This window comes from Sminthopsis crassicaudata, chromosome 4 (genome assembly GCF_048593235.1).
Source record: "Sminthopsis crassicaudata isolate SCR6 chromosome 4, ASM4859323v1, whole genome shotgun sequence".
Taxonomy (NCBI): domain Eukaryota; kingdom Metazoa; phylum Chordata; class Mammalia; order Dasyuromorphia; family Dasyuridae; genus Sminthopsis; species Sminthopsis crassicaudata.
Window position 1 is genome coordinate 332951322 of NC_133620.1, and position 26648 is coordinate 332977969.

At 40.6% G+C, this 26648-nt stretch overlaps 1 protein-coding gene across 6 annotated transcripts in view; it reads right to left on the reverse strand.

Annotated features, from left to right (window-relative positions):
* The window catches only part of SLC39A11 (solute carrier family 39 member 11), a 484374-nt gene that overhangs the window by 448188 nt on the left and 9538 nt on the right, over window positions 1-26648 (reverse strand). For 2 of the 6 annotated variants that reach the window (XM_074260645.1, XM_074260642.1), the window contains exons 2-3: window positions 9621-9739; window positions 4748-4786 (exon numbers count right to left, since the gene is read on the reverse strand). In XM_074260645.1, coding sequence (XP_074116746.1) covers window positions 4748-4786; window positions 9621-9728 — 147 coding nt within the window. In that variant the 5' untranslated portion in view covers window positions 9729-9739. Of the gene's footprint in view, window positions 1-4747; window positions 4787-9620; window positions 9740-17953; window positions 18265-26648 lie in introns of those variants that run through there. The other 4 variants (XM_074260639.1, XM_074260644.1, XM_074260646.1 and 1 more) reach the window with 4 other exon arrangements.

Genomic DNA, 26648 nt, shown 5'->3' on the forward strand with positions numbered 1-26648 from the left:
TACATAGAAGCCAAAGAGGGGATGTGAGGTAATGTAGGTAGAAGGTTGATCTCAATAACAAGATGAGCTAAGTCTCCTGACTTACTGGATATGTGATTTTTACAAATGTGCATGTCATTTAACCTATCTTAGTGTCCCAAAGCAACTCCAACAGCTTAAATTACCTATCTGTATCAGTGAAAACATATCAGGAGCTGCCAAGAAAATAGCAATAGAGTTTTTTTCACAATGAAGTGATCATTGGTAACTTTGGAGAGAGCAGTTAGCAAATTCCTAAGGGAAAAAATATCTAAAATGATTGCCTGAATTTCCTCTCTTCTTGTTCATCCCTTAATCCTTGGTAATCTGGCCTCCATCTTCATCACTCACCTCAGACTGCTCTCTTCAAGGTTACCAATTAGAAGTGTGTGGGATTGACTGAGTGAAAACACTCTCATGGGAATACAGCCTTCAACTCTACCTTATTTGTGACTTGAGACTTTATAATAACAAATAAAGCTATAGCTAAAAAAGTTGCAAGTGTGTGTCTCCTACTATTTGTTTCCCACCACCTCTTAACATTTAAGGACCTCTTTTTTTTATTCTCTTATTTCTGGGTCAGATTTCTGTGGAATCCCCCAAACAATGGAAGAAAAGGCCAGGTTAGAGGGGTGGGAGCTTCTGCATTCAGACTATTTAATCTTGTGTTTTGTGGTTTTTTTTACTTTGCACTTCATCTGCTCTTCACCTACACAAGCCATCACTCTAGATCAAGGGTTTAACTCTTGCCTAGACCATCACAATAACCTCCCAATCGGCCTTCCTACCTCCAGTCTCTTCCTACTCAAATCCATCTCCCAACCGACAGCCAAAGTGATTTTCCTCAAGAGCAGCACTAACTCCTCCTCAGTAGGCTTCAGTAATGCCACTTCTTCAAGGACCAAATGACTCCTCTGTTTAGCATTTAAAGCCCTTCACAAAATGGCACCAACCTGCAATCCCAACTACTATACTATATACTACTATATACTACATCCCTTATTTTACACTTTGGTCCAGCCAAAGTGGCCTCTTCATACATGGCACTCCATCTCTCCTTCCTGCCTTTGCATGACTATACCCCCATTCTTAGAATGTACTCCTTCCTCATGATCACCTCCCAGAATCTCTAGATTTCTTGAAGGTTCAGCTCAAATGTCACTTTTACCTGCAGCCTTTCTTGATTCCTTCCAACTCCTGTGCCTTCCCTATAAAATTACCCAGCACCTATTTTGTAGATATCTATATGTGTACATGTCATCTCCACCAGTTAGATATAAACTTCATAATGACAGGGGCTATTTCACTTTTGCTTTTATTATCTCACTTATCCTAATACCTAGCATATAATTTTTTTTTTAATTTCATTCATTGTTAACTGATCATAGAACTGGACTTTTTTTCCTTATCTTCATCCTCTCCCTTCCTTTCCCTCCAAAACTTCAGGATCTTTATTAAATATCTCTCTTCTATTTTGGCAGAGCTATAACTAAAACTTTTTATTCCATTAATATGAATGCTCTTCTCTTTAAAAAAAAAAAATCCTAAAATTATAGATATAAACATTTTCTCTTCACAAAAGGTGATCGGCCTTATTAATCCTATATTCTTCCAAAGCAAAGCACTCAATCTGTATGCCTTAGAGCCAAGAAAACTGGAAAAACCTCCTGGTTTCCTTCAAAAACAACTCCTTTAGCCCTTCAAACTCCAGGATCAATCATGATACCTGAAGGCTATATCCTGACAAAGAAGCAGTGGATTCAGAGTGTGAAAATGGACCCTATTTTCCACAGTTCCTCTGTAGCTTTTAAAGCCCATTATACCCTACTCTTCCTACTCTTCTTACATTTTTTCATCTCTCCATTAACTCTGGGATCCAATGACACTAGTATCCTTGCTCTTGACATTCCATCTCCCAACTGTTCCTTTTTACCCGCTGCCCTCCAGGCCTGAATGTTTTCCCCTCCTGTCTTCATTGTCTGGCTTCCCTGCTTTTCCTTGAAATTTCAACTAAAATCCCACTTTTTGCCAAAAAAAAAAAAAAAAAAAAAAAACCTGTCCCTGTCTCCCCTCAACACTCATACTTTCTCTGGCTAACTTTCTCCAATTTATTTGGGATACATCCTATTTATATGTTTGCATGTTGACTTCCCCATTAGACTAACCTCCTTGAGAGGTTGTTTTTACCTATCTTTGTATTACCAGTGCTTAACACTTGCCCTGATACATAGTAGGGTGCCTAATAAATGTTGATGGGTATTTTAAAAGGATTTTGTTTTTCTAAGGGGAAGAGTAAGAAGGAATGAAAATAGATTTTTGTTAACTATTTAAATTAATTATTAACCTTTTTTTACTCTATGAACTTATTATCATTTTCATTTCTGGCAAAAATCAAGCTCACTCAATATATTCATAAGCAAATGTTTTCAAAATAATAACATATTTCTATATAATATATAATACACATAAATGTATATATTTATTAATACTGAGCAAATTTACTCAATTTACTAATAGTTCTCTGGAATTCATTTGTCAAAATTATGCAATCCAATTGCAGAATTTTAAGAATTGAACTTATAAAGGCCATAAGTTGCTTCAATTCTATTTTAAGTATTCATAAGTCATCTGATAAACAGGTATGACAAAATCTACACCAACCTTTTCTGTCTAATGAATAGGCCATTCTATTTTGGTCTAGATCTCTATCTGGCCACTGAACCCAGATGGCTTCTGAGGAGAAAGTGAGTCTGATGACTGTACTGCCCTCCCACAATTATATCCAATTCATTTTCAAGTCCGGACCTCACCCCCCTCTTACATCATGGTCAAGGACAAACAACAACAGTTCTAAGATTTTCTTCACTCAGGGAACTCCCAGTGCAGACATTTCCTCCCAAGGATACATATCAGCAATTTGTTTTTGAGAAATGAGTAGATTGGGCAATTTCCTGACTCTCTCTATTTAGGATGCCATCTAGCATTCTAGTGTTAGAGACAAGATTTGAACTCAGGTTTTCCTGAATCTAATAATGGCTTTCTATCTACTCACTATATTAGGTTTTTCACATAGGACAGAAATTTTTCTAAGAAGGAGTGATTATAGAGTGAAAATTCTGGTTGTGTTCTAAGACGGCTGAGCCTTTGCAACAACGTATTTGCAGAGTAGCACCGCTATCATTCTATTAGTGCCTTCTTCTAGCTCAGTCTTAGAAGTCTTAGAGGTAAGAGTTCTTCCACATGATCTTTTTTTACTCAGGAGTCACTTGGCTCACTCAAGGCCAGCTGTGGAAAAGGTTACTGACTCCCAAAGGCTCATGTTATAGAACTCCTAAGAGTCTTTATTTCTGCAAGGCTACTTCAAAGACAGAGATAATGGTATGGAGATACACAGCTAAAATGACCTGGTGGTATATTGGTCTGGTGACTGCTTTTGTGAAATGACTTCTAGATCTCACTCAGGCTATGACCTAAAAGACTGCCAGACTATGTGGATGGGATGAATAAGACGCCAACAAAAAGGACCCCAGATCCTTGATATCGGGGTAGGTTGTAGGGAGGGCCTGAATTGCTGTAAACAATCAGGAAGGCAAGCCACTCCCGGAGGTAAGCAAGGACTTATCTGTCCCTAAGTGGGTCTTTTGTTATTCTGATGTGGGTATTTCCAGCAGGGTGGGCTCTCACTGAATTTCTGGGGAATTCCTTGCATTGACAAACTACCATGCCCCCAGTTATTGTTTCCAATCAGAAAGCCAAGTTTAATGTCAACCCCTGAGGATATTTTTCCCCTTTAAAGGACCTATTGTTACTCTACTTCTTCCCTAACTGCATTTAGGGTTAGCCCACTTATCAGACACCACAATGACTGACTGCTTTTAGGGCTAACTCAATTAGCAGGGCTAGTTCATTAGGAACCTAGCCTGCCTTATGGCATTTTCTCCTTATTAATGGCAAGTTTCACTACTGAACTCAGCACAAGTCTTTCCTCTTATAAATCTCTCAACTTTCTTTGGAATTTAGCCCATCAGTCTATAGCATAATAACAAAATCTTTGCCTTTTGATTTGAAAATGGTCTGAGTCTGTAGTTCTTTTGCAATACCTCATGACACCACTTCAAAATCCAAACATACTCTGGGAGTCCAATCCTGTACCATATCGTCTAGTGACCCATACAGGGAGAGTCCTGGACCAAGATATTTTGAGGATTCAGTGCTTCTGTTACCCCATATTCCATCATATGGAACCACAAGGTATTTTGGAGGTTCAGCACTTCTCCACCTCCTGCCCCTCAAAGTCTGTACTCTACAGGTTACAATGACCTCTGACCAAAGCAATATAAAGTTTGATCCAAATGGAAAAAGGACACTGATGTGCCTGGTACTATTCTCCCTGAGAAGCCCTAATCTGGATCAGATGAGCCTTTAACTGCACTTCTAGCAGGGGTTATAAGACATTCTACAGTAGCCAGCTACAGCAGACAGCCTTTGAAACAGCTACCGGAATGCCATTTAATGGTCCCCACCATGCTTGCTGTCATAAAGAAGGGTTATGGGACAGGAAACAAACGTTTTACATGTACTTACATACACAGCCATCACACAGGAAATCACTAAGTCAAGGAAGCATTTTGGCCACATGGGGACTTGTAATGCCCAGAGTACAGAACGGCCATAAATAAATAAAAAAATTCACATCCAATTCACATTTCTCCCACCAGGCTCTACTTACCCCTGCAGCAAATCCAAGGCTTCCATCTAAGATCCGTCTCTGTAAATGAAAACAAGATGTTCAGTTTTATACCAAAAGGTATATAAAACCACATAAATAAAAAGAGGCACAAGCTTGACTTTTTTGTTATCCACTTCAAAGCCCAAAGTATTCAGCCTCCTTATGGGTTCTAAAAACAAAAAGAAAACTTCTTTTCCCAATGCTTTAGACTCTTGATTCACCAAGAAAATAAAAAAGGATTCCATTTCTTCTACTTGAAAAATGACACTACTAAGCCCCCCATTTAATTCCATTCTGTTCAACCAACCAACATTTCCTAAATAACTGTTATTTGCAAATTGTGTAAGGTGTTGGCAATTCTATTGGGGACTTGATAGTAATGGTGCAATAATGCCAACAGCTGACATTTACATATGTGTTAAGGTTTGCAAAGTAATTTCTATAAATGATCTTACTTATTCAGCACAACAGTAAGATGTGTTATTTTCAACCTCTTTTAAGCAATGAGGAAGTTTTAAGCCTCTTGCCCAAGATCCAAGAGCTAGTAAGTGGTTGGAGCAACACTGGAGCCCTACATAGTATTCAATGTCCTAAGCAATCCTGGCCCATTCATCAGTGGGATTTTTGCACTGATCCAAACATATTCTCTTGCCAGGTTTCCCTAGTGGCCAGCCTCTGAAAGAAGGTTGGCCTGAGCCAAGCATTTAGTTTTGACCTCAGAACAGAATTTTTCTTGATACAAAAACAACTGACCTACAGAGGGGAAGAACCTATGGCCTCATTAGTAGTATGCCCTAACCAATTGATTTAATCAACTATTTTAATAACCTACATCATAAAGTCTGTGGATGGAATCATCTCACTGTCCTCCATTCACAACCAGACAAAAACACCCCCTCTTCAAAAGGATCAGCTGCATCAAAGAGCTTCAGACCAAGGAAGAAGCTCCCCTTTTCAGGCCCTTTAGCCAGGCTGCTTCTTGCTTATTGCTCTGAAGGTCACTTCTTTCTTTTATCTCTGAGCCACCTGTGAGTGAATAAGGCTTGAAATGCTTGAAAAGCCTTCAGTGGCATCTGAAAATATACTTGTGCAGTAGGAAAGCCAAAATACTATTACTTTAAAGAATGACACATAATTAGCGAGATGTTGATTGCTCACAGTTGGACCATCAATATCATAAAAAATGTTATTACCTAAATTAATTTACAGTTAGCACCATCCCGAACTACCAATGGGGGTACTTTACAGAGCCAGGAAAAAAATTATCAAATTTCATTCGGAGGAACAAAACAGCAAGAATTATCAAGGGGTAAAAAAATTTAAGAAAGGAATTACAGAGAAAGGGTACATTCAGACCTCAAATTATATTATAAAACATGAAATTACCTAGACTCCACTCCCCCTCCCCTGCCAAAAAAAATCAAAACTATCTTGAACTGGTTTTAAAAAATAAGAAAATTGATCAGTGGAACAGACTAGATGAACAAGAATAAAAAACAATCCAAGTCAATAACCTGGTATTCAATAAAAGGAAAGAATATAAGGTCCTTGGGAAAGAACATGCCATTTAGCAAGAACTCATGAGAAAACAGGAAAGCAATTTGATCAAAATATATACACACACATACATACATACAAGTATATATGTATATATGCATGTCTATATATGTGTACAGACCAATATTTTAAACTACATACTACAATCAGCTCAAAAGGAATATATAACCTACTTAAGAAAGGTCATATCATAAAATAATTAAAAGAGAATAACATTGGGTGCCTTTTACAACTATGGCTAGAAGAGAATTCTCAATCAAAGGACAGAAATTATGTATGTATCATGTGTATGTGTATGTATGTATATGTGTATATAGGTATGTATACACACATATAAATATGTGCATATTTATGTGTGTGTGTATGTGTGTGTAATTTAAACCTAAAAAGTTTTTGCACTATAACAAAATCAATGCAACTAAGATATTAAGAAGAATCAATTGAGAAAAAATTTTATTTTTAAGGGTCTGACATCCAAGATGTAGAGAATGAACACAAATATGTAATTGTTAGTCATTCTTCAATCAATAAAGGGTTAAAAAATATATATACAAAGTTTTTCCAATTAAGAATTACAAACTATCAACAACTATATGAAAAAATGTTCCAAAACAATAATAATATGAAAAGCCAAGTCAAAAAAAAAACAAAAACTGAGCCTATATTGTTTCATGTCACATACAGTAAACTAACAAAAAATGACAAAAAGATGGAAATTATCAATGTTGGAGAAGCTATAGGAAGCACACTAATATAATGCAGGAATTGCAATGAATTGGTCCAATCATTCTGGAAAACAGAATTACACTTTTTAAAAAGACTACCTTGTCTGTTCTCTTTGATCTAGAGATCTCACAGTTGGGCATTTATCCTGAAAGGAGGCAAAGACAGAAAGAAAACTCCTATATGTACTAAAATTTTCAAAGCAACACATTTTGTATTAGCAAAATAGGTACCAATGAACTGGAAAATGGCTAAACAATTGTTGATACATTAACATAATGGAAAATCACCAGGTTATAAGAAATGAAAAATATAAAGAATTCAGAGGAGCATGGGAAGATATAAACAGCTACAGAATGAAACAACCAGAACCAGGAAACCAAAAATGACTATAATAAAAAGAAGTAACTAGAGTAAGTTTGTCAAAATGTACTTTCCTGGACAAAGAATGATGAATGAATTTATCATCAAATCTAATGGCTGATTTTGCTGAACTTTTTTCTTTTCATTCTTTTCTCTTTTAAATTTAATTTTAATTTTTTCAATTAACAAAAATCTACTTTCTTCCCCTTCCACTGGAAAAAGAAAAAAAATTGTTATAACAAATAGATAATGCTAAGCAAGACACAATTTTTAATCTTTGCTATAACAAGTGGCCAAATGAGAAGGAAAAAGATATATTTAGAAATTAATGTAATGTACTAACAATAGTCATGAAGATTTTTTTCTTAACATCTGAGACAGGGTTAGAACCCTGTCTGTTGAAAATAAGTAGTGCAGGTATCATTATCCCATTTGTAAGAATGGGTAAATTGGAGCACATAAATGTTAGGTTCCATTTTAACATGCATGTTTATTTGTGAATGAATATGCTGTGACTTTTCTGTTCTGAGTCTCAAGAAGTCTTATCCATGATATTTGCTTTCCCAGACTCTAATCTTCCTAACACAAAGAGCCCCTAAGTTTGCCAACTTCCCAGGCATGTTTTAGTTTTCAGATCCCTCTCATACTATGTTTAAATAAAATTCAAATCATGCATTCACTTTCTTCTCTTTTGATTTCTAAAACTGCTGTGCCAAACAATGAGGGTGCATGGCAGCCTTAGGAGCTTGTAGATTCAGAACATTGGGGGGTGAGGGGGAAAGGAGGAAAGGAGGGAAAGAGACACAGAAATAGAGAGAAACAGAGACAGAAACAGAGAGACAGACAGAGACAGAGAGACAGAGACAGGAGACAGAAACAAAGAGGCAGAGAAAGACAGAAAAAGAGACAGAAACAGAGAGAGAGACAGAGACAAAGAGACAGAAGAGAGAGAAGAGACAAAGAAACAAAGACAGAGACAGAAACAGAAAGACAGAGAGAGAGTAAATCAGCTTTTCAATTTTTCCCAGGAGAGAGTGAAAGAAATTAGAAATATGGAGAATAATAAATAAAAAATTGGATGCTTTACTTCAACTATACAAATTAGTACTCATTGGGAGGTGGAAAGAAATCAGAGAGCACCTAATAGAACAGAAATTAGATAGCAGATGGAATGAACTGTGCCTCTCCCCTACTCCTCCTGGATAGGATCTCCATGGGCATTTGTGTTGGGTGGGAAGAGGTGGACAACTTCTGGAGGCTGCAGCTGACTGCCCTAAATTGTCTTAGCCTAGGGAGAAGTAAAAGCAAGTAGCTCCGATATGTCCTATTAAAGTTTGCAAAGCACTTTTATAGACATTATCACATTTGACCCTCACCACCACATGAGCTAAGTTTTTATAAACAAAAGAGAAGTAAAGGAAGTTAAGGTAAATGTCCAGGATTGAAGGAGATTAAAATTCAAGCCTTAGCCATTCTAAGTCCAACACTGTACCCAGTATCATTGCCAAGAAACAGTAAGATGGAGAATAGGAAAAGCTATCAGGAGAATCAGCCTGTGGATTTTTTCTTTAGGTTGCTATAAAAACCACTTTTCCAGTAGACTTGGGATGGAAAGAGCCATCCACATCCAGCAAGAGAACTATGGAGATTGAATGTGAATCAAAGCATAGTATTTTCACCTTTTTTAATATTTTTTAATCACCTTTTTTATGTTTTGTTGCTTGTTTGGTTTTTTTTCTTTCTCGTATTTTTCCCCTTTTGATGTGATTTTTTTCTTGCACAACATGACAAATATGAAAATATGTTTTAAAAAGTACACATATTTAATCTACATCAGATTGCTCACAATCTTGAGGAAGGGGATGGGAGAAAAATCTGGAACACAAAATTTTATAAAAATGAATGTTGAAAACTATCTTTACATGTATTTGGAAAAATAAAATACTATTGGAAAACAAAAACAAAAACATTTTTCTGAGGAGGAAAACTAGGTCTCAAGATGTGACTTAAAGTCATATATATTAGTAAATGGTAGAGCTAGTATTTGACCTCAAAACCTCTGAATCCAGATTGTCTTTGCACCTACTACCTGATTTTCAAGAGTTATTCAAACACACACATACACAAACACTTTGATTTCAAGAAATTCAGGGAAAGGCATAAGGATTACATGGTATTCTCGTATATATGTATGAGAAGTATGAATTCACAGAACCATAGGGCCGCTTACCTGTCCCCGAGTGAAGATGAAAACTAGAGCAGCGCCAGCTGCTGTCAGACCCCAGGTGAAGAAGGTCCCCAGCAAGGCTTGGAACACGGGACTGTAGCCTTGGATCATACTGAAAGCCCCTGTGGGGAGTGGAGGAAGACAAGAATATCAGACTCTGTAATCATCCAAGAGACATGGTGCCATCTGATTATCCTAACACGCTCACTTAACGCTGTCCCTTAGCTATTTTAGTTGGGCAGGCAGGTAAAAAATGTTTTGATTTTTGTCTTCTCCTGCTTTTGCTTGTGTTCCTGTTTATTTTAAGGCTGGTCCCACACAGTCTTAATCCCAACACCGATCAAAAGCTTTAACCAGCTTTGTTTTTACAACCTCCTTAGGCCGCAGCACTTCCATGCTGGGAGCTCATCATACTGGTGCCAGACTTAATGTGGACATGTGGTTGGTTGGCTTTCCTTCTGCTGGAGCTGAGAGCTCCAGAATTCAGGAGACTCACAAGCCCAAACCTCCCCGAGGGACAGCAATGACAAATGTGTGTCACCATGCCCAGCTAAGTCTCCTGCCTAATTTTTTTTTTTTTTGGTGGGGATGGTTAAGGCAGTAATTGGAAATTAAGTGACTGGTCCCTCTCCTGCCTAGTGTTAAGAAACCACAGCCCCTAGAATCAAGCAATAATCACCAAAATGAGTACTTATTAAGCAACCAGTACAGGCAAAATTCCTTCACCCCAGTTCCCTAGGAGACCGGAAGTTACTGAAAATTGGCCCAAACACATAGAAGAAAAAGACTGGTAAGTCTCAAGAAGAACACCAATGGCAACTAATTATAAATAAGGAAGCAGTATTCATGTAGCACTTTTAAATTGGCAAGGTATTTTATACACATCATCTCACTGAATCCTCACAAACCCTATAAGTTGGACACTGTTATTGTCCCCAATTGTCATACTAATCTCACTGAGGTTCACAGATTTGCCAGGCTGGCATCAAAGATGACACCTAAAACCTGATTTTCCTGACTTTCAAGTTTGTTGTGATGGCCAGGCTGCCTCTACAATCTACAAAAGGTCAGGAAATGGGACTGTGAGGAAAGATTAAAAGAATCAGGAGTTATTTAGCTCCTTAGAAAAGAGAAGACAGTGAGCTCCTTGAGACCTGGAATTCTGGAATTGCTTTTTGCCTGCCTTTCTCTGCACTCAGAGTGCTTAGCACAGTGCCTGGCATATTGGCACTTAACATATACAGTTGGCTGAATGACAGACCTAACTTCTGCCAGAAAATATATGAAGAATATTTAATAGGAAATAATATTAATGAAGTATATTTATATTGAATGATTATATATTTTTTTAAATTTTCAATTTAAAAGGTTTTGAGATTTTTTTTTTCCTTCCACCCACTACAAAATTTCCAAAGTTCTCATTTGAATATTCTGAATATTTTATCCTTTAGGCTTAAAAGGCCCTAACAAAACTAAAACTCTAAAAAAGATTACAATTGAACAAAAAAGAAGAATCTCATAGCTACAAAAAGCCATTGTGTTTCTCAGCCTGACAGGTATGTTTTACCTTGCCAGAAGGATTGGTAAGTTAGTCAAATCAGGCAATGGCACTTGAGTTGATCTAACTCCCACTTAGTTTAATAATGCCAGAGAGGAGGTCATATAAGCACAAAGAGCATCAAGAACTATTATTACTCATTATAATGTGCCTGACACTGTGTTAAATTTTGGGAATAAAAGAAAAGCAAAGACCATCCTGCTCTGAAGGAGCTCACATTTCCAATAGGAAAGACAACACACAAACAAGCTCTAGACACAATGTCCATGGCAAGAAGGAAAGAACGAGCCTTTACTAAGTGTCTTCTATGTGACAGGCATTGTACTTAGCACTTTACAAATAACCTCATTTTGTCCTAACCACGGGAAGTTAGGGGCTATTTCCCCCGTATTACTGTTGAGGAAACTGAGGCAGAGAGAATCACACAAGTATTAAATAGGCTCCATCCACTGTGCCAGTAGTTGTCTGAGGCAGATCTCTTGCATAAGAAAAAAAAATATTATTTATTTCTCTGTTCAGAGAACCTTGCCCAATGTTTACCTGTTCTAAAACCTCAGGTTAGAAATGATTGGTGGTCAAGCTCATATGGCACCCTTTGCCCTAGCTTTGGAAAATTACAGAGCAGAAAAATACGCTTATTCAAAACCCATGTACTCTAATTTACAAACATTTGGTTCTCCTCATCACTCAGCTCAGAGGTCTCTTTCAGTTAACATTATGAGTCTTTCCAAAATTCACATAATTAAAGGCAATACCACAAGGCTGGACAAGAAGAGCCCGGCTACTTTATCCCTCCAAATCAGCTACCACAGATTGTATCAATGTGCATAGACCCCCCCCAAAAAAAAGGGGGGGGGAGAGGGAGGGAATAAACATTTTTATGTACCTACTATGCACCAGGCACAGTGTTAAGCACTTTATAAACATCATCTCCTTCGATCCTCACAATAACCCTGCAAGGTGGGTGCTACTATTATTATTATCCCCATTTTACAGTTAGGAGAAATGCTGCAGACTGAGGTTAAGAGCCCATGGACACAGAGGGAGTATCTGAATTTCATCTGAGCTCAGGTGTGGCTGACTCCTGGCCCAATTCTCAGTGCACTATGGCCCATGTAGCTGCCTAAACAGGAAAACTGAAAAGCAAGAGGGTGAAGGTGAACCCTTTGGGCAAAGCAGCTCAGGAACTGGGCAAGACTCAGTCCAGACTTCCCTCCTTTCAGGTGGTCTGCTGCTCAAAGCCTGAGACTAGCCCCCATGAAAGAGCAAAGAGCAGGAAAATCAGGCTCCATGGAGAATCCAAGTCTCCATACTCAAAATGAAGCAGAGGATGGGAATAATGATCAGATCAAGCAACGAAAAAACAAATGCATTCCTTACCCAAGACATGGATAATTCATGAAAGAATGGAATCTTTTTTTGACCCTTTGAATCATTGTGACAATGGTCCATTTGTTTCTGTCTCTGACCAATTAATCAGTCATTAATCCATCATTTAGTCAGTAAACATTTATTAATGTCTACTATGTGCCAGAAACTATATATACTAAGTACTAAGGATACAAAGATATAAGATAGTACCTGCCCTAAAGGCACTCACAATCAAGGATTTATTACAAGAAAATATTTATTAAGTGACTATTATATTGTGAGTTCCTTGAGGACAGGGGCTAAATTTTTTGGAGGAGGGGCAGCTAGGTGGCACAGTGGATAGAGCACCAGACTTGAATTCAGAAGGACCCGAGTTCAAATCTGGTCTCAGACACTTAACACTTCCTAACTGTGTGACACTGGGCAAGTCACTTAACCCCAGCGGGGGGGGGTGGAGGGGGGTTAAAGAGGGGGCTTTTTTGGAGGAGAGGAGGGAATCTTTCTTTATATATTTAGTATAGAAAAAAAATGCTTGCTCAAATCCACCTTCAGAAACTAAGTGTGTGATCCTGGGCAAATCATTTAACCCCATTGCCTCTTATTAAAAAATGATTTCTAAAAAAGCTGACTGGAAGAATTTCTCTCCTAAAGTTGGCAAGAGTTTATTAAATGTGTGTTATATCTTGCCACCCTCCTAGCAGGAATACATCTTTAATCCAAGCCTTAGGAACCAATCAATTATTGGGTTTTTTTTCCTTAACTCACTGTTTCCCCCAATGATATGGGACTAAGTTACTCAACCTTGAGTTCCCCCCCCAAAAAAAAGTTTGTATTTATAACCTGTGAATTTGTGCATCTATTTAATTTAAATAAGATTTTTGTACATTGTCTTAATGTCTTCACATGGCACTAGAATACCAAAATTTATAAGTAATCCTAAAAGTTGAGAATTGTAATGCCCAGCACATCATTGTATAAAGAAAAATAAAAGCTTGACAAATAAACTGAAAAAAAAAAAAAAAAATGCTTGCTCACTTGACTGGTCTATCATGTGTCGGGCCATGCACTGAGCACTGCAGATACAAATACAAAGAAATAATTCTTACAAAAAGTTTATAATCTAACAGAGGACATGATATGTACATATACAAATATGTAAAGAACATATATAAAGAGAATAAATTGAAAGTAGTTGAATACAAGAGAGTATAGGAAAGAGGGCATTAGCAATTAGAAAGAGGGGGTCAGAAAAGGCTCCACAGAGCAATCTGGAACTGTGTCCAAAGAGCTATAAAACTGTGCATACCATTTGACCCAGCAGTGCCATTAACTGGGTCTGTATGTCAAGGAAATCATAAAGGAGGGAAAAAGACTCACATGTGCAAAAATGTTTGAGCAGCTCTTTTTGTGTTAACAAAGAATTGGAAAATGAGTAGATGCCCATCAACTGGGAAATGGCTGAACAAGTGGTATATGAAGATAATGAAATATTATTGTTCTATAAAAAATGATGAACAAGCTGATTTTAGAAAGGTCTGGAAAGATTTACATAAACTGATGCTGAAACAGCAAGAATGTGCGATGATCAGCTATGAAAGGCTTGGTTCTTCTCAGTGGGTCAGTGATACAAAGCAATCCCAATAAACTTTGGACAGAAAATGCTATCGTTTTTCCCATTTGCTCTGATTTTAAAACAAATCTCAGGTGTCACCTTTTCTTTCTTTCTTTCTTTTTTTTTTTTTTTTAGTTTATTTATTTTTACACATTGTTTTATGAATTACATGGGAAGAGAAAAATCAGAGCAAAAGGGAAAAAATCAAGGGAGAAAAAGGAAAAAAAAAAAAAAAAACAGAAAAAAGAAGTGACCATAACATGTGTTGATTTACATTGTTTCCTTAATTCTTTCTCTGGATACAGAAAATGACACCTGAGCGCTGAATTAAAATTAGAGAAGGGTTACGTGAAGGGGCATAATGTGAATGAATACCCACTACAGTGGTTATTCAGATAGAAAAACTAAAGTGATCAAAAACATCAGACAGGTAAAGATGTGTTAGGATTACAAAGTGAGAACTCAGGTTGTCTGGACAGTTCTCTGATGTTAGATTACAAGGTGAGAACTCAGGTTGTCTGGACAGTTCTCTGATGTTAGATTACAAGGTGAGAACTCAGGTTGTCTGGACAGTTCTCTGGCTCAGAATTCACACCTTTGGTTCCGGCCTTTAGGGGGAGTTTACACCTTTGGAATTCTGAGGGAGCAAGTTCATTGGTTGAAGTATTTTCTCACAAGCCCCGTTGAGTTCTCACTACAATCTCTTTGAGGATAAAAGAAGACAACATTGGGCCCGGAGAAGGACTCTACTCTAGGACAGAGTTGGGACGGCACTCTGGAAGGAGAGTAGTCTGGAAGGACAAGAGCTGGAGGAGATTCAGAGCTCCCAAGAAACCTGCGCACAGAGGAAAGGATTCACAGAGAAAAGAAATCTCCTCCCAGAGAAGGATTCTAATTGAAGAGACGACAGGACCTTTACAAAGATGGATGAGGACCACCAGGTGTGAAAATTAAGGGATTGTTGGTAATTTTGGAGAGATCAGTTTCCGTTGAATGATGAGTTTAAAAGCCCCAACACAAGGGATGAGAAGAGGAAGGAGGCAAAGCATGGATGCTTTTTCTAGTCTGGCCCAAAGGGGGAGAAGAGCTATTGGATGAGAGATAATTGGAGCTCAGTGGGGAGTGTGGGCCTGGACTCAGGCCTGAGTTCAAATCAGGCCTCAAGCACTTACTAGCTAGTCCCTTCACCCTGTCTGCCTCAGATTCCTCATCTATAAAATGATCAAGAGAAGAAAATGGCAAAGCACTCCTGAGTTTTCACCAAGAAGGCCCCTGATGAAGACTCAGACACGACTGCACAACAGCCACAAAGGGGTGGAAGGCAGGCCTAGAGACTTGTTTGAAAAGGGAAGGCTTGACTATGCTGAGAAGGGATTCACAGAAAGGCGGGTTGGAGGCAGGGATGATGGAGCCGGCAGTTTCCTGGAAAAGATGGAAGGCTTTGAAAGGCACAGGGAGAGAGAATGGACTTGGCAAGTAGAAGATCCACTTCATTTTCACAGTCGAAGAAAGGAGAAAAGACTACTGGATGATACCGAGGGATTCTGAGATGGAGACGAGGAGGGGGCGGCTTCTTGTGCTGAATGGTTTCAATTTTTTCAGTAAACTAAGATGCAACCTTCTCAGCTGAGAGGGGAGGGGAGGCGTAGGAAGCGGTTTGGATACGGCCATTTAAAAGGTTAGACAGACAGGATTTCTGGGTAACAATCATTTTATCAATCCCAGCGTTTTTCACAAAAGGATAGACATTTGGCCGTCTGTCTCTTAGACCAAAGACCAATAATGGCGGTTGGTTCGGATTATATGTCCTTGGGAGAGCAGGTGTTCAATCAACTCGGATTGGCTAACAGTTAATGAGAAATAAATGTTACAATAGGAGCAGCTGAGAGGGACGTCATGTGACCCAAGGGCAGAGAGACTACCTCTGCTCCCAGACCAAAAAAGGACGTTTCCACCCAAGCTGGGCTGAGTGGGATGCACCAAAGTCCGGAGATTTCTTTTAAGGCTGGGCACGGTCAGGTGGAGGAGAAGGGTAACTCAACCTTCTGAGACAGAGATCTTGAAATAAGAGAGGAAGAGGGAAATCTCAATCTCCCCAAATCATGGCTATTAATAATCTTTTTTCTCATAGAAGAGGGAGATAAGGCGTCAGAGTGGATTAAAAGGCATCAAGCCCGGATAGGGCAAAGGTGGGCGGGGGATGAGAGGGGAGGGGCGAGATTCCAGAGTAAAGGACAGGGAGTCAGAGGGAAGGGAAGGGAAGGGTCTGAGAAAGTGGGACGGGAGCGAGGAGCAGGGGATCGGGCGCGGGAAGGAAAGAAGTGACAATATTTAGGACTAGGAGGGAAGGCGAGTCCCGGGGCGGGGGAAGGGAATCTAAGGGAGCCTCAGCTCGGACCATCTAGTCCATTAGGGAGAAGGCAGGAAGTGAGGTGTTGCGTGAAAGGAGAAGGCGGGGGAGTGATAAAGTAAGGGGGAGGGGCAGTGCAGACAATGCGTGTTCCTGCTCCCGTCTAGGACCAGTGCGTCCGGACAAGGAGAGAACGGACTAGCCGTGCTGAAAAGGATGACTAAGCACCGTGGGGGGAGGGGGAGCGCGGGCCTCGAAGGCAGGTGGGTGGAAAGAACGTGAGAGAAAGGTCCACACTGAAGGGAAACGTGTTCACCGTGGAAGGGCACAGTGCAAGGGGCGGCAAGGCGGGAGTGAGCGTGGATGGGGAGAGGAGGCTAGGGACGGTTTGTTCCGTGTGGCGGGGCCCTGAGTAATGCACAAACAGGCGGTGGGAGATGACTGCCGGAGGAGGAGGAGGGGGCGGCAGATGAGTAATGAGACACCAGGGGGGCTGGGGCTTCCTCGGCCTGCTGCTCCGCTGGGCTGGGGAGAGGCCGGTGGGCAGCTGTCCTTGCCCTGCGGGAGAGCCTTTCCCCAGGAACCTTGCTGAGGCTGGAAACGGACCCCTCCCCCGCTGAGAAACGGACCCGGAGGAAACAAACCTTTTAAAAATTACTAAGTGGGAGTGGGCGGCTCAGGAGCGCGAGGAGCGTGCGCGCGACGGCGCGTCCCAGCTCCAGCCCCTCCGCACCAGGCCCACTTACTCAGGAGGGTCATGGGCACCACAGAACTTTAGTAACTAGCCGGAGCGAGGGGTTTTCCCTCCCACTCAAACGCTAGGACAGCCAAGAACCGCCCCCCACGCCGGCAAACGCCGGCCGGGCAGCGCTCCACACCGGCGGGGGCTTCGGGCTCCGCGCGGGGCGTCCCTCCTTTTCACCTGTTGATGCCTTCTAGAAGAGCTCCCGAAGTTACGGGGGGGAGGGGAGGACAGCCGAGAGCGTGTGGGCACCTGTCCTCAGTGCGGGTCAAAGGCGTGCTGCACGGAGGGAGGGTGCGGGCAGATCTCCATGTCTGTGCAAATGCGGGCTGCTGCTGAGTATTAACGGTCACTCCGTCATCCTCGTTATCCCTACCTCCCCATAAATGACCGCGGCTCTGTGGCCCGGAGCGACAGCTCGGCCCGCTCCAAACGCGGAAACCCGGGCAGGCTGGTCTGGATTTGAGCAAATGCAGGGAGACACATCCCGCTAAGGTAAGGTAACCCCGGGAGCCCGAGGGCAAGCGGAGGGTGCTCGAGGAGAGCTCGGGAGCCCCCCAGCACGGGGTCACGGGGTCACACGGCCTCGGCGGGCAATGAATGGAGAGCGTCCGGGCAGCGCTGCCGCCGCACGCCGGGAAGCCAGCCTGGGAGGGGGCGGCACAGGCCGGGGCCGACCCTGTCCCCCCTCCTCTAAACACACCTGTCAGTCTCAGGCTGCTCTCCGGCCGCCGCTCTGCACAGTGACAGCCCCTCCAGGCTCCCGGGAGCCCCAGACACCTCTGCTCTGCTCCCCAGGCCGCCTCGGCCCCGATGAACAAGAAAGGGGACGGAACGAGAGAAAAGACAACTTACTAGGGTGCCCCTCTCAAGCCCCCAGTCCACTTCCATAAGGCACCCCGGCTGCAGCAGCAGCAGCAGCCAGCAGAAGCAGCCCCGGCTCGGCCACGGCTCCCGCGGTCACTTCCGCCCGGGCAGCCTGTACACGTGTCTCCCCGAGCCTCCTGGCCCCACCCTGCCCTGCTGCTACTGGCAAATCCAGCCCGGGAAATCGATTCTTTGGTTCTCGTCCTCAGGATGCGGGAAACCGAATGGGGCGGGAGGAACTGGCAGTCCCAAGAGCCCGAGTGGAGAGCGGCCCGTGCAAGAGCCACAGAAGCAGAACCGGCCCGCCTGGGAGGCCCCTCTGCACGAGCGGGCAGTCCTGGGCGTGCGTCCCGGGGCAGAAAATCCCACGTTTACCAAAAGGATGGGGGCACGTTCTGCCAGTGGTCAGAAGTCTGGAACAAAGTGGGTGCCTGTGACTGGAGAAGAACCCAATTTAACTGCGAAGACCAATCTTGATCCTCAACTGCAGATACTGAAACATAATCTCTGCTAAGTGGAGGAAGGGCTGTAAATCAGAATGTTGCACACACTGTCACAAGAGGCATTTTTTTGCATAACTTTTCCTATTATAAAGAAAGTTTCACTGAGTGGATGCCCATCAGCTGGGGGATGTCTGAATAAATTGTGGTGTATGAATATTATAGAATATTATTGTTCTGTAAGAAATGACCAGCAGGATGATTTCAGAAAGGCCTGGAGAGACTTACATGAACTGATGCTGAGTGAAATGAGCAGGACCAGGAGATCGTTGTATACTTCACAACAATACTATATGATGATCAATTCTGATGGATGTGGCCATTTTCAACAATGAGATGAACCAAATCAGTTCCAATAGAGCAGTAATGAACTGAACCAGCTACACCCAGCGAAAGAACTCTGGGAGATGACTATGAACCCCTACATAGAATTCCCAATCCCTCTATTGTTGTCTGCCTGCATTTTTTATTTCCTTCACAGGCTAATTGTACGCTATTTCAAAGTCCGATTCTTTTTGTTCAACAAAACAACTGTTTGGCCGTGTATACATATACTGTATTTAATTTATACTTTAACACATTTACCATGTATTGATCCACCTGCCATCTGGAGGGTGGGGGAGGAGGGGAAAAATTAGAACAAAAGGTTTGGTAATTGTCAATGCTATAAAATGACCCATGCATATATATCAGATAAATAAAAACTATTAATAAAAAAAAGAAAGAAAGTTTCAGTGGAGGAATGAAGTTGGGAAATGACTGTGATATAAAAAACAAAAGACACCAATAGACCTTTTTTAAAATTTTAAAAAAGAAGAATACATATTAGTAGAATTTCCTCAGAGGACATTGAGATGTGTGGCCTGGTCTATGAAGTAACTTGTACTTCAAGACATGGCTGACTATGCAGAGAGAGAAAGAGAGGGGAAAAAGAAAAAAAATAGAGAGAAATGGAGACACACACAAAGATGGGGGGGGGAGGAAGGAAGGAAAAAAGTTACAAATGAAGGGCTTCACTTGTGCTTTCGGTTGGCCAATTAACTATCATTAATTACTGATGATTCTAAAAAAGGGAATTCCTTGAGAGCAGAATTGTCTTTTGCCTATCTAATGAATGGGGCAGACAATATGGAAGCAATTACATACAAAAGATAATACAAGATTATAGTGTCCTCTCTAAAATGTAATCTTCTCTTGTTGGAGTTTTCTTAGGGTTTCTGGAAGCAACCTTTGTTTCAGTTCAGTAATCACCCCAAATGATTGTCTCTTTCCAAGTCTTGTCTCCTTTCCTGTGGCCCGGTTAGCTTTCTTATAGCCCAGATCCTTTATTATCTCTTTCCTGGGGCTGGGCAGCCTTTCAGTCTGGCCTTCGTTCTGAGACCTTGAGCTCCCGCCTGCCTTCTCTGGCTTCTGAATCTTCCCAAATTCCAAGGGTTTTGTACTTCAGCCTCTAGCCACCACAAAGGTGGAAGATGGAATGAATCTGTCTCAGCCTCCGAGAGGGTCTAGTGCGCTTGTCCTTCTGGCCCTGAGAGCTTCTAGCTTATATGCCCCACACTGAGTATACTCCAATCATTACATTACTAGGAAACCATTTGTTGTAGGAGTAAATCAATGGTAAACTAGATTTAACCATTGTCTCCTCAATTCCACTTAGTACCTTGTTTCAAGTTCTGACCCATAATATCTGTTTTCTTTTGATTTAGAACATAGGTAGTCATGACCTCCCTATCTTCTCAAGGAGGTGAGAACCCACCAAAAGAGATCACGCCTTCCCTGACTGCTCAAAAAAGGGGTGAAAACACCATAAAAGGAGGGGATCATGCCCTCCCTGAGGTCTCAGGAAGGGAGATGAAAACACCAAAGGTAATGGAAAATCAAATCAGATCAGAGGATTTCTGAAGGATCTCACCTGAAACAGGTATACATCAATCCATCAATATGGGAGGTATTACACATAATTACATAAATTATATAAGCACATAGTAACACAGGCTAATAGTGATGTGAGAAATAACATGAATTAACATAAGGAATTATACATGTCCATAAGTCCTAGAAATAGTCCAAAAGGAATCTATAGTCCATTACTTCATGTGCCAGGAATCCAATAATAATTCCTGCAAGTTTTGAAGTCTTACAATAGTTTCATCTTGTGTTAAAGAATCCAATGATTCCTGCAGATTTTGTTATTAGGTCTTCTCCTTTGTTCTGAGGTTTTTCTCTTCCCCCCTCCCCCCCCCCCTCTCTCTCCAGGTGTTCATTAGCATCCATGTGATTCCTTATCCATCTGTAGAGATACAAGCAAATCCTTTCTCCCAAGCAGTTAACCTATCTAATCCCTTCCATTTACCACTTTCTAGATTTCTCCTCATCATCTGGCAATTACATTGGAGCTGCTCACACTGGACACTGCCCTTTGTTGGGTTAAAAAAGCCTGTATTCTTTCCAATTGTAATTCCTTTCTGCTATCTGATTGCTTTTTGGCTGATTTTTCCTCAACTTCTAAAGGCTCTTTGGTTGTAACCTCAGCTGCCATTATGCCCCACCTATCTTTTCATTGATATCCTGGAGCTGGGCTCTGCCTCTCATTTCCCAGGATCAATCTACATTCTGAGGCCCAGTGGAAGCCCTTGTGGCATTTTGGACATAGGGTTTTAGGTCTTTTCTCAGCCTGTCTTCTCACTCCATATCAACAGTGGGCTCTCAGATGTCCTATTTTTCCACATGGAAAACATAGACGAGTTTCTCTTAGTCCCTTGCCAAGAGGGACCCTGTCTTCCCATGTTCATCATAGTCTGAGTATAATAAGCATTTGTGCCCACTGTGGCACAGCATCTTATGATCTCCTCTAAAGGAGCATCTTTGTGTAGTCCCCATATAATTCTTCTGCAAACCTCATTGGCAGTTTCCTTAGCCAGTTGCCTTATCATTATTTCGGTAGCTGCATTTTCTCCAATGGTTCTTGTGACAGCAGTTTACAAATATCCCACAAAATCCACAAAGGGTTGGTTGGGACCTTGTTCTATTTTTGTGAATGCTTCCCTTCCATCTTTCCTTAGGAGGGAACCCCAAGCTTTTATAGCAGCAGTAGCAATCTGCTCATATGCTCCTATGGGGTAATTAATTTGTGCTGAATTCTCTGCATACTGACCTTCACCTGCTAGTTGGTCAAAGGTGATTCGTATATTAACTCCAATTTGCTTATTGTGTTGGGCTTATATCCTGCATAATTCACTATATTCAGAAAGCCACAATAAATTGTGTCCAGGTTCTAAACATGTCTTTGCTATGGATTTCCAATCACTGGGGGGTTAAGATTTCATAAGCCAAATTATCTAGTAACATCTTAATATAAAATGATGTAGCCTCATAAAGAGTGCAAGCCTTTTTCAGATCCTTAATTTTTTCCAGATCAAAAGGAGTATATATCTTCTCCTTTGTTGATCTGAAGAATCAAACTCTTCAATCACAGGTATGCATGTATTAAATCAGATATATCCTGTCTTTCATTTTTTGCCTTAACCAGTGCCTTTTGTAATCTTGTCATAGGCTGCTTCATAGTGGTGCTAATTGTGTTACTGCCTCTCCCCCTCCCCCTTCTCCTTCCACCCATGAAGGGTTAATTGAGGGAAGTAAGTCAGGGGATGGGAAATGTCCTAATGTCTCCTGGGAAGTATCACACTCAAAATTATACTTAACTCCATTCTTATCTGATTTTTCATCTAGTTTATTTGGATCCTCCCCCTCCTGCTCTTTCTTCTTTTTTCTTATTCTAACACTTATATAATTTCTTAAAGCCAGTTGTATTAAATTATATGTATAAAATTTTTTTTGGAAACTGTGTTTGGATGGGAATTATAGTATTCACATAGTTGCTCTCCTACTAATTTCCACTCCTCTAGATCCAATTTTTTTTTTTCCATAGAGAGCCAAGGATATGTGTACTGTACAGTTTCTAAAAGTTCCCAAATTATAATCAAACCTTGGCTTTTCATAAGTCTGACAATTCTCTCTACATATTTTCCTAGAATTGGAAAAGAAGGCTGTTTTCTAAACATATGTTCCATTTCAGCTGAAATACTACTTTAGTCCATTAAAACGTTTCCTTGTCTATTTTTGTACTCATCTTAATTTCTGGGTGGAGGAGACTTTTCCACTGAAATCAGGATTGTGTCATGTCTTTGTTCAGGCACCAAAATGTAGTATCCTCTCTAAAATGTAATCTTCTCTTATTGTTTTCTTGGGGTCTCTGGAGGCAGCCTTTGTTTCAGTTCAGTAATCACCCCAAATGCAGCCAGGTGTTACAGTCCAAATCCTTTATTGTCTCTTTCCAAGTCTTATCTCCTTTCCTGTGGCCGGGTTAGCTTTCTTATAGTCCAGATCCTTTTATTATCTCCTTCCTGGGGTTGGGCAGCTTTCTGGAGAGGCTTTCAGTCTGGCCTTCTGAGAGCTTGAGCTCCTGCCTGCCTTCTCTGGTTTCTGAATCTCCCCAAATTCCAAGGGTTTGTTATTTCAGCCTGCAGCCACCACAAAGGTGGAAGATGGAATGAATCTGTCTCAGCCTCTTAGAGCTTCTGGTGTGCTTGTCCTTTTCGCCTTGAGAGCTTCTAGTTTATATGCCCCACACTGAGTACAAACCAATCATTATATCATGAGGAAACCATTATTTGGTTGTAGGATTAAATCAATGCTAAACTGTCTCCTCAATTTCACTTAGTACCTTGTTTCAAGTTCTGGCCCATAACATCTCCTTATAATATGGAGCGACTAGAATTTTTGATTGGGGGTGATAAGGAGCAGGGAGGGAATGTGATATGCAGGTCAGACCTGGTGTTTTAGAAAGATCAGTTTAACAACTGAATGAAGGATTGACTGAAGTGGGGAGAGAATTGAGGAAGGAAGACCAACCTAAATGGGTACTAAATCCATAGACTAAGTGATACCTGGTACATGCACTAGTTATGGTAATGATCTCACTAGAGCAATTAACTACCAAGTTACTTCAGTTTCCAATCAGGCAGATCTTGAATAAGAAATAGTTCAGCTCCCTCATATTCTTGTCAAGGCTGACAAAAGAAAACTGAACACAGGTGTCAGGCCTCCCAGGAGAGTTTCCCCCCAATCTCATTAACTCCTTCTGACAAGTATATTCATCATTATACAGTGAATTTATAAATCACTCAAATGGAAACTAGCTGATGCAGTTTACCTGCAACAAATGTTCATCTCAGATTGCCAAGCCCTCCACCAAGCCTACCTTTGGCTCCTTCCCTCTACTATCAGTCCATGAACACTTAATAATACAAACTCAAGATTGAGGCTTTAGAGTTGAAAAGGACTTTGGAGAGACCTTCTCTCATTTGAACAAATAAGGAAATCAAGGCCCAGAAAAGTGAAATAACTTACTCAAAATACCAACTGATAATAGTTATGCCGATATTTATATTCAGCTGCTTGATTCCCAATCTTGTATGCTCTCACTATCCTGTGCTCCCTCATGAATCACACTATTAACAAATTCTTCTGTCAACCTGAATGAATATCAAGGAATTTTATCCAGGAAGGGTAGAACTCCATGGAGCATGCGCAAGAATGGGCTTGGAGAGTCAATCCCATAAAGGGTAAGCCTGACTTCCTATAGTAATTTCCAAGGATACATTGATTCATTCAACACTGATAGAATTTGGAATTAACTTCTCTCCCTCTACGTGACAGCCACAGGGAAGGGAATTAATCCCAAAAAGTTAATCTCTTTTAGACCTGACGTAGCTTTAGAATTTGGGCCCACCCTCTAGCAGTGGTTCTTAACATGGGGGTCCATAAACTTATTTCTTTAATACTTTAATAACTATTTCAATATAGTTGCTTTCCTTTGTAATATTATATATTTTATTCGCTTAAAAACATTATTGTTTGAGGTTTCATACTCTTTGCCATTTTGTCAGAAATATGTATGGGGGAAAAAAAAACTGTTGAGCTCTAATTCCTATCATAGACTATAGTGTTCAAACTCACCTCATTTATTTCAGTTAGGTTGGGAAGAGGTAGAAATAATATAATTCAAAATACTAGACAAGTATGAGCTATGCCATTAAGCTTTGAAGTACAGGTCCAAGCTATGCTAGCTTGATTGCTAAGCACCTCACCCAGCCCAACATATCTAGGTAAGCCCCCAATCATACTTCATTCAAATCTACCCACCCTTTTCAAACTTTTATTTTAAGAACAGCAACCAAATCAACACCACAATGGTTTCTACAAAGGGGATACCAAATCAACTGCCCTTAGCTCCATTTACAATCCCTGTGACTTCCCAGACCAAAACATCTTTTCCTAGCCATACCTATTATCTCCTTCTATTAGGATGTGAGTTCCAAAATCTGATTTATTTTTTAAAAATTTTAATAGCCCTCCCTTTACATTCCTTCTCCCCAAAAGATTAAATATATACAATTCTTTTAAACATATTTCCATATTTGGCATGTTATGCAAGAAAACTTTGTTTTTTTTTTTAAAGAACATGAACTTCTTGCAAGCAGGAACCATTTCTCTTTTGTATTTGTATCCCCAGAATGTAACGCAATTCATAGCGCAATGTAAGTGCTTATTCTGTTCATTGTAGCTATAATTACTAGATCATAAAAATAAAGAATACTCAGAAATCATACACACTTCTCTTTCATATCCTCTACTAGATTATAAAACGCTTTTACAGCAGAAGCTACTATTCATTCCTCTCAATACCTAGACAGTGCAGAACATGTTATAAGGAATTTAAAAAATACCTATTGGTTGACAGTATGAATTATCTGTACCAGTTTTTCCTCTTCACTGGGGAGGATAATTGAAATGATATTTTATAACCAAAATCTGGACAAAGATGAGAAAATGTGCCCTTGTCCCTTCTTTGCAGAAGCAGGATTCTATGGACACACAATAATGAATATATTGTCAGCTTTGGTTGATGTTAGTTTCACAAAACTCCTTTTATTACCCTTTCTTCTCTGTTCTTTGTTACAAAGGATGATTCTCTGGAGAGCGTGAGGAGGGAAACATTTGAAAATGAAGGCAATGTAAAAATAAAAAATATCAACCAAACCTTAAAAAAAAAAAAAAAGGATAGATAGATAGTGTCTTTTAGTAAAAACTTTACCCTACTAAATAGACCATTAGACTATGTAATAGAATGACCATATATTTTCACTCTCTCTGGCTTCATTCTTATCTTTCTTTGAAAGATTGAGTTCTTTTATAGGCATTATGTTCCTAAGTTTTTTGGGGAAAGAAAATTTGTACTTTATCTATGAATGACCTCTAATCCTTTCATTCTTCAGTATTTTCCAAGTCCATTACTTCCTGCTTAGTCTACACTCTCCTCCATTCTCAACCTCTAACCTTTGTTAAACCAGTTCCATTCTATGGTATCCTCTTCTATCCAAATCTATCAAATCAGCAATGCCCTGGCTGAGCAAGGTGATCTTTTTATTCCTCCCCAGTTGCTAAAGGCAACTAGATGGTGCACTGGATATGGAATCAGTTAGTTATCTTCTTGAGTTCCCAGTTTGGTCTCAGACACTTAGTAGGTGGTACACTGGATAAGGAGCCAGGAAGACTTATTTTCTTGAGTTCCCAATCTGGCCACAGACACTTAGTAGGTGGTATACTGGATAAGGAGCCAGGAAGACTTATTTTCTTCAGTTGCCAGTCTGGTCTCAGACCCTTAGTAGGTGGTATACTGGATAAGGAGCCAGGAAGACTTATTTTCTTCAGTTGCCAGTCTGGTCTCAGACCCTTAGTAGGTGGTGTACTGGATAAGGAGCCAGGAAGACTTATTTTCTTCAGTTGCCAGTCTGGTCTCAGACACTTAGTAGGTGGTATACTGGATAAGGAGCCAGGAAGACTTATTTTCTTCAGTTGCCAGTCTGGTCTCAGACACTTAGTAGGTAGTGTACTGGATAAGGAGCCAGGAAGACTTATTTTCTTCAGTTGCCAGTCTGGTCTCAGACACTTAGTAGGTGGTGTACTGGA